Source organism: Lepidochelys olivacea (genome assembly GCF_965140295.1).
Source record: "Lepidochelys olivacea isolate rLepOli2 genome assembly, chromosome: 15".
NCBI classification, from domain to species: Eukaryota; Metazoa; Chordata; order Testudines; family Cheloniidae; genus Lepidochelys; species Lepidochelys olivacea.
In genome coordinates, this window is record NC_140425.1 from 7,081,937 (window position 1) to 7,090,911 (window position 8,975).

Consider the following 8,975-nt stretch of genomic DNA (forward strand, 5'->3'; position numbering starts at 1 on the left):
AAACAGCTCCAATGCGATGCGCTGTTTGTATGCAGCACAAGTAGACTCCACGAGTGGGAAATAAAAGCTTTCTGAGCATTCCCCACCTGACCAAATGGCTGCTATTGAATTGTTTGGAGACTGCAGACATACCCATCCGGAGTGCACAGACTAACGTGTTCCCTCCAAAGGGAAAGGCACAGACAGCCCTCTAGTGTAAAGCCAAAGCTAACAGCATGTGTATTGGCATGGAAAACACTAGTCACCAAACTGCGCTTGCATGGGGAAGGAGACGCTTACAGAGAGACACAACTTGTGCTCCACAGCCAAACTATAACTTCCTAGACCCCTAGGCAACCTCTCAGCTGCTGGGTGCCTACGGAAACATCCCAGGCATAAAGTTCCCCGCCGCTTTTCGACTATCACTTACATGTGCAGAGAGAAAGAGCCCGTTAAACTCAATATTTCCTATTACAGTCTCCAGCGCTGCCTTTTGTCTGCGGAGGCACATAAACTGGACTGCTGAATTCACACCTTGCTCCGCAGCCCGGCAGTGGCCCCTAGATGCACAGAAGGGTGGGGAGCTGAATTCAGGGTCTCCAGAGATCCCCTGCCACATTGAAATCAGGCTGAGCTCACACCTGATCCACACACACATTGCTGAATTATGCACAGGGTGCGTTGTATGCAGGTCTCATCATTTCTCCCAGCCCTGAGAAAGACACACAATTAAAATCAATATTTAAAATAATCAAGTAAGCACACACCACCGTGAACAGCTACACAATTCACTCCGACAATAACACCCAGGCTGCGGAGTCCAGGGCTGTGCAGCAGTGCTGAGAGCCCAAATCTACCCAGTCTTCAAAATCTAATGAAAACACACCAGTTTTAAACACTTTCCCAAACAGGGCTCACAAAATCTGCCACTTTGATGTGAATGCTCCCAGTCTCAGACTAATCAGTCACTTTTACTTTCTCTTTAGTAGCTAAAGACGCAAATGAACTCCCAGCAAACTGCACAGCTTCAGGAGAAGAAAGCAGCAGCCAGATGGTTCTCAAAAAAACCTTTGTTCTTACCAAAAAAGGAGCTAACCAATTTCCCCCACAGAGCAGAATACAAGAGACAATTCCACGAGCCAGGAAAGTGATTTTCAAGTGCAAATTTAAAGGGCCGATTTCTTTCTGTAAGAGCACTACACGCACCTAGGGCACAATATAAGTAATAAACAGCAATAATAACTGATCAGTTACTTCAAGGCCACATTCTTGCTGTGTTCTCAATGCAATTTCCATGCAGCGAAGCAAGGGAAACATGAGTTTTAAATATTAAGTGTAAACAGTCATTTGCTTCCAGTTTGAGAAGCAGCATGTGAGTAAAAGGGAAAGTGTGATTGTTAAAATGCAATGAGGTTAAAACATCCATCTAGGCTAGTCTCAGGAAAGGAAAAACTATTGAGCTTTCATCAGGCGGGGACGGAGGGATGGTGGGGGGACTAGATGGAGGAGCAGCTGGGGGATGAAAATTCCAGGAAATGTCGTGAACTTGCACTGAAATATGTGAATTAAAGAAAATGGAGCAGAGTTTTGTGAGTGTATCTGATCAGTTGGAATATTAGCAAAGTTTGTGGCATTTCTCAGGTTTTTCCACTCTGGGCTGTTTGCCAAGCAATTCTGCTTCAATTAACAGTGAAATGGAGGAACATGCTGGCTGGGGCAGTGACCTACCTGGCAACAAATGTGCCTCATGCGCAGCAGGACCACAAGAGATGGAGAGTCTCCGTGACACCCCAAGCAGGGAGGCTACTGAGCCGCTGCCCCCATCTCTGGCACGGCCCCAGATCCCATCCGAGCCTCGCTGGAGTGAACAGGGCCATAACTCCCAAGGGCCAGTGGGGCCTATAGCAGGCGCATGCAGGTACCTCCACTGTGACCCCCGCAATAAGCCACCTACCAGGTCCTCCTTGGGGCCTGAGACAGCGCTTGCTGAAGCTGATGGAGACCCCCCCCCTTTGGTTCCAGTGGGCTTTGGCTCAGCACCCGCCCCACCCAAATCCCATTTAATTTCCCTGGCACAAGGCCAGCACTGGTTTTGGCTTAGCCAACCCCACACTGTCAAAAATCACAAGCCAGGCCCCCAAAACACCATGAGACCTACTTAAAAATCAAATCTGAGGGCACCCTATTTGTCTTCTGGTTCTTGAGCCTCTCGCTCACACTCGGCTCATGTTTCCCACTTTTCTCAGAAAACACAAGGGCTAGAAACTGATTTTTTTTTCTAATAGAAGCTGAGATTTCCACCTAAATCCCCTGACTCCAGGAGCTCAGGCTTTAAGAAATCCATCCCAGGCTTTAAGAAATCCATCCCATATCACAAGAGTTGGTGACACTTTTGCTTAGCCCAAGAGCTGAAATGTAAGGCCCTGGGGCTCTGAGAAGGACAGACCATAGGCAACAGAACACAGCTGATGCTGAAACAGCACCAATCCTGGGACTAGAATGTCACTGCTAAAGAAGGGACCCTCCCGCCCCCAGGCACAGACACGCCTGCTTCTCCTTTGGAATAACCAATACTAAGATATGAATAAGTAGTAGAGGCTACTTTGTCATCTCCACCCCCTTCGCCCTATGACTTCCAAACCCACCAGAGAGCCTTTGGGGAGACAGGTCAGCACCATTATCCCCAAATTAAAGATGGAAAAACTAAGGCACGGGAGGGTGCGGGGGAAGGACACAGTCACAACGAGTCAATGGCAAAGCTAAGAATAGGATGTAGGAGGCCCAGCTCTTGGTGCCCTTCTAACAATGGAGCAGATATGAACAGTCTGAGCATGTGCAGAATGCCCAAGTACACTGTGTCTGGCTAAGGTAGACGCAGAGTGCCCATCATCACAGCAGACTGCACACACAACATGGCCGTTGTACACACTGGATTCCATTCATCCACTGCTATTCCAGCTTTAGGCCAGGGTAAACGTACTGAAATCTATGGCATTCCACTGGCCAGCACAGAACTGGAGTTGAGCAGCAGTCAGCCAGGGGCTCGGGGTATATAATTTGTGCAGGGGACTCAGACAAACATAAGAAGACCCAACTGCAGACATAGCTGGGTGGCGAGGGAGCCTGTATTAAGTCTCAACTTTTTTACACGCATGTTCTGAGACTCGCCATTTCCTGCTTTACACTGTTTATTTTTTCAGACCAACATTTCATGGCTCTCCTTGGCCGCTGGTACCTCCCAAAGCTGGAACAGTGAATATTGAAGTGGGGAGACTGGGATTTGCAGAGGGCAGAATGCAGGCCACTTTGCCCCACACTCACTGGTGTCTGTCCTGGAGAAGCCCCAGAACCCCATACACTCAAACCCCACCAGACAGCGGCGGCCCCAGAATGCAGCTCCAAACACCCACACTCAAAGCCTTTCATGCAGACATGGAAAAAAAATCCACCCCCGAGCTAACCCCTGGTGCAGGCAGCGCTAGGTAGATGGAATGGGAATTCTTCTGTCCACATAGCTACTGCCTCTCAGGGAGGTGGAGACCGGGGAACCCCTCCTGTCGGTGGAGATTGTGTCTACACTAAATGCTCCAGCACTGCTGCAGCATCTCAAGTGCATTCAAGCCCTTCGTGCAATTCCCAGCGTTCACAGGCCCCTGTATGGTCGCACAGCTTCTTACAGCACCGTCTCTGAGAGGCACAGGCTATTCCTGCTGCAGGGTGTGCCTCCCGGATAAATCAACTCCTTTAGAAACAGCAAAGGAGGAGTTTGGCTCCTGGCTCTCAGAGATATGTCTTAGTGAAAGCAACAGCAGCAGAAAGCATTTCAAATCCAGGGGGAAGCGAGTACACACCTAATTAAGCCGACTCCTTCCCCCTCCTTTGGTCTGCTGTGCAGTGTGGATAGCGTGCTTGTGCTGTGCTCACAGCCTCTTGAAAAGAAGCCACTGTACAGCAGAATGAGGAGCTGGCACAGGAGCCAGGCACATTGTGTTCATGCGGGCTCAGAGCTCTAGTCTCTTCATTAGGGATGCTGGCTCCATCCACGCTCCCAAGCCTCCTCCAGTCCAGCCAGCAACAGCCCACACCTTCACCTAGGCTCCAAGCACCGTGCTTCCATCTCAGCACTTTCTGCAAGCGAGAAGTGGCTCTTCGGGAAGCAGCACACACCGATGCAGGCGGCGGGAGTCTGCCCAGGCTCCCTCGGGAGCACACGTACATGCGGCCAGGGGCAGCTTGCAGGGGCGATTGCCTGCGCTTTGCCACTCAGACCGGGTGCTGCCACCACATACACAAGTACAGCAAATAGCAGCAGCAACACGGCGAGGAATGCACACCCGACCAGAGCATTCCTTGGGCCCTGCTCCCCAGAGCTCCAACTTCCCATTCATCCCTTCACTGCCAGTAGCTCCAGCCTATGGCTTTTGTGGGGTTCACAGTAACTAGATGCTACTGGAGGGGCAGTTTTTGCCTAGAAGCCAAAGTCATCCCTGGTGTAAATCCATGAAGTCAATGCAGTTACACCAGGATTGCACAGGAACCTGGCCCTTATTTCAGCTGGAGAAACACATGCAAAGGATGAATGCCAGACAGCCGTTTCCACTCTAACTTGTCTGCAGATCCTGGCTGGTCCTGCTGAGCAGGACGCGTGTCACGTTCTAAAAGGGGAAGGGATCTCAGTTCCATTGCAAGCTGCCCTGTCCCTCCGTCCCAGCCTCCCACACACTTGGGCCTACAATCTTCTCCTGCATAGGGTCCCGTGAGGCTCCGAGTTGATGCCAGCTCAGAGCAGCAGAGAGCGGCATGGAGGTAATTAACGGAGGACATGGCAGAGTTTGAAGACGGGGCTGGCATGTCGCATCTTATTGGTAAGCAGCCCTGGAACACACTGCTCACGAGCTAGAGAGCTCACGAGGGTCACAGCAGCTCTTTGTCTCACCAGATCTAATTAAATCATTTTCTAGCACAGCCTTTTCCAGCGCTCCGAGTGAGAAAACATCACCAAACCAAGCGGGGGCACAACACCATCTGTGCTGATACAATCCAGCGTGGCAGAGAGCAGCACCAAAGCACTGGGGCTCACAGAACCCTACGATCACAACTTCTGTACGTCTAGGTATCCCATCCCAGTATGGCCCAAACGATACAGGTTCCAAGAGGGGGGCTTTTGAAATGCCATCTCCCTGATAAATTATGTAACAAAAACTGTCCTGAAAGCAATAAAGGGTCAAATAAAGAGTTGACGAATGTTACCTCCTGGTCAGAGCAATAAAATGCTGCTCATCTCCTCCATCAATGAATACGTATTCTCCAGGCTTAGTTTCTTGGGGGAATAAAGGTTTTAAAACAGCTGTTTTCCCACTGAGGAATCCTGGAGACGAATGGGGATTTCATAGGCAGACAGACCCTCTGAGCTGTAAACGGAAGGGGTGTTAACAAAGGCTTGCTGTGAGCTAAGGCAGCAGAGGAAAAGCTTCACTGACCCAACTGCCCCTGCAGTGTATTTCCAGCCTAGAAGGTACCTGGGAACCCTGGTGTGAACTCTGGGAAAGGCAGTCTGGGCTCAGTGGGGGCAGCCAGAGCCCCACAGTTCACTCGCTCAGGGCCTGATCCTGGGGAGCACATCCTTCAAGTACACATGGCATTTCACAGTCATCTTCCCCACTCACATTTAGGACCAGCATCTGAGGGTATTCAGCACCCCACAGGAGCAGGCCAGGGCTCTCCTTTAAAAGTCCCTGTGCACCTGCCATGCTGTATGAACAGAGATCCTGTAGCACCTTTCCTGTATTGAATGTCCTGGCTTTTCACGTGATGCTGATGACTGTTGGGCACTCGTGGGGGGCCACAGTGCAGTGAGCATGCCCTGTGCAACCCTGCCTACTGCCACGAGAGAGAAAGCGTTCTACTCGGGTTCTTCTGCTGCCCCCACCTCTCTGTGGTGCTCTCTGTAACTGGGGCACAGCACACCCGGTGCGCTGACAGCTCCCTGCAATATAATGGCAGGCAGAAAACCCACAGGTTACCACCGGATCAGTGCCAGGAGTGTGCGCAGAGCCAAATCCACAGAGTGCCCAGGATACAGGCACCCATTCAGATCTAAGGACATTTGTGCACAAGACTGTAATACATTATAGAATAGGTGACTTCTGAAACACCAATGCCCCCTAAGGGTCCTCAGCAAAAGCCACCATGGCAACCTACTCCCAAGCAGAAGCACAGTGGCTGTTTCAAAATTAGATGCCATTCAAACTCTCCGAAGAAGCTGATTGCTGTTTGGATTGGAGCTGGGATCTCTCACAAGAGCATTGCAAATAAACCAAACACTGTGCCCTCCAAGAAACAATGCTAGGTGATGCTGGGGTCGCTCCCAGAAAGGAGGAAGCAACACAGCACAGTGGAGACTGCACACACAGAGGGGTTATTAGAGAGAGCTGTGTCACACAGATCCCTTTGACTGGCACCCTCAGCAATACTTGCTTTCTAACATGGGTTGATGTCTTCTAATTTAAAAAAAATTGCAACCTGTGGGTTGTCGGCAATGTCCCAGAGCCGGTGGGCATCTCTGCACCCTGCAGGACGGGAGCACACTTTCCAAAGTGTAGGTCTTTCAGGTTTTACCCCAAGGTGACTGGAGATGAACAAACTGACTACCCTTAGTGGCATGAGCCACTACCCAGGCACTGCGTGCTCCTGGCAGCCATCTCCCTGTTCAGCCACGCAAGGTGCCAGGTAGCCCACTATACCACTGGGACTGTCTGAGCAAACCAAACAGAGCTATTCCTTGTGGAACGAGCTTTTATTCCTTTGGGTGGCAACAGCTCATGGGGATTTTCTGAAAGGCCAGCAGCGCTGAATGCTTATTACACACAGATCTTCCCCACAGAAGGACCAATTCAATTCCTAACCTACACACCACGGTTTGTTCTCAGGCATTTTATCCTTAATCTAGTTTACTGCTGTTGAGTAATGGACATTTAAATGAGACAAAGTAGGCCAAAGGAACAATTAGTTAATGATGTATTTGTCTGGCACACCCCCTAACCCTCAATAATCTCTGGCTTTCTCCCACCCCTGCACATTCACTCCAGGTTCCCTGCATCTCTACCACTGCCAGGGAACTGCTTCCTTTCCTTCTGCCCCCCTGCCCCAGCCACATGCTGTCTCTTTGATCTGGCTTTCAGTGGCCTGTCACTCTCCCTAGCCCCTTAAGGGGGAATTCGCAAACTTTGCCAAGTCAGGAGAACTTGCATTGGAGATTTCCCTTTGTTCCACTCCTCGCCTCCCATTCGCACTCCTCCCCGGTAGGCAGAGCCAGGGATGCTGGTGACTGACCTTTCCCTTCCTCTCCCACTGCTTCTCCGCTGCCCCCTCCAGGCCCTTCCTCCCCCTGGTGTTTCAATGTAACCCTCCTTTCTGGAGCTCTTGTTCCCAGCCCAAGCGCCGAGGTTTGGTGGGGGCGATCAGAGAACCTGCTGCCTCTCTCTCAGCGCCGGCGCTCGGGAGAGGGCACTGCTGACCCCTGCTGAGCACGGAGCCCTCCGCCGGCACTGGCGGGTCTTGGGGATTCGCTCCCCGGTTTTCCTAACAGCCATGTCTTGGCTTCCCGTCCCACCTGCCATCCGCTTCGGTGCGGTCAGCGCGCAGAGCAGATGTCCCACTTTTATCAGCGAGACCGGACCCCCCTGGGAGGCAAAGACTGCTGCTTCCCCCAGCAGCCTCCTTCCCACTCCTGCTGCCCCGCAACCCCCGCTGGAGGCAGCTCAGAAGGCAGAGCCCAGATGGTGCTGGGCACACCAGACAGCCCGATGACCTTCTGGTCTCTGACCTAGCGGCGGGGGAGGGGAGCGGTTGATTCTGGATCCAGGCTGTTCACACCAGCGCTCGGACTCCGCAATGGCACAGAAGCGCTGAGCCAGGTGCCGGGGGAGAGGGCAGAGCAGGGAGCCCCCCACACATCACCAATTTCTCCCTCCTTGGGGAATACAGGGTCTCCTTCTTAGCGCCAGCCTGCCCCCAACACCTCAGCACACCGGTCCCTGCTCCCGAACCCCCCGGGAACTTGGGCTGTAAGCCCGGCTCGGACTGCCGGGGCTGGGAGCCCCGATCGCCTCCCAGCGCGTCCCCGGGCTCAATCCCATGTCCTGACATCGGAGGCAGGCGGGTCCTGGCCACTCCGCGCTCTCCACGGGACTGAAGTTGCTGCGAAGCTGCCGGCTGCGAAGTTGCCGGAGCCCTGCCCTCCCCTTGGCGCTGAAGCCGGGGGTCCCAGCGGAAGGGACACGCCTACCTTCAGCGATCGCCCTCTTCATCTTAGGGGTCGGGGCAGGCTCGGCTCGGCAGGCAAACGGGCGCCGGGGTACAGTCCTCGCCAGCGCGGGCAGGTCCGCTTTCGAACTTCAGGCCGAGCGCAGGGCGGGGGCTCTCCCGCCGCCTGAGCCGGCGCGCAGCGGGGGAATGAGCCGCTCCGGAGCCGGAGTCAGCATCCAGGCGCCGGCTCCCCACCCCAAGGCGCACGGCTGGGGCGCAGCAGACGCCGCTGCGCGCACTGGTCCTTGCGGGGAGAGGCAGCTGCGGCGCGGGGTCCCTGGGAGCCGAGCGGGGCGCGGGAGGGGAACGCGGGCTGCCGGGCGGGCTGCAGCGCGCTGAATGTTTTATGGGATCATGTGGTTTGACGTGGAGGAATCAGCCGAGCTCGGATTTCCTGGCTGGAGAGGGGGCTGGGGGACAGGGCGGGGCGGCTCCGAGAGCGGGGCGCAGCGTGGAGCGGAGGGGGCGCACGGGACTGGCAGGGGGCGCCGCCCGGCGGTGGGGACTGGGGTCCCGCGGCTGCGGCCTGCCCCCCGGACGGGCAGGGGGCAGAGGGGAGCGAAGCGGGGTCGTGCGGAGACCCCGGGCCGCGCACTTGGGGAGGGGGGATAACGGGACACAGCGGCCAGCCCGGCCCGCCTGCAGGGCGGATTTGCTGTGCAGGAGTCCGACCAGAGCCCCAGTCGCTC

At 54.2% G+C, this 8,975-nt stretch overlaps 1 protein-coding gene across 1 annotated transcript in view; it reads right to left on the reverse strand.

Annotated features, from left to right (window-relative positions):
- RTN4R (reticulon 4 receptor) overlaps nucleotides 1-8,629 on the reverse strand; it is a 144,320-nt gene extending 135,691 nt beyond the window's left edge. Inside the window, exon 1 of the mRNA XM_084649197.1 lies at nucleotides 8,267-8,629. Within this exon, the coding sequence (XP_084505323.1) occupies nucleotides 8,267-8,288 (22 nt within the window). The 5' untranslated portion in view covers nucleotides 8,289-8,629. The remainder of the gene's footprint in view (nucleotides 1-8,266) is intronic.
- Nucleotides 8,630-8,975: the final 346 nt, after the last annotated feature.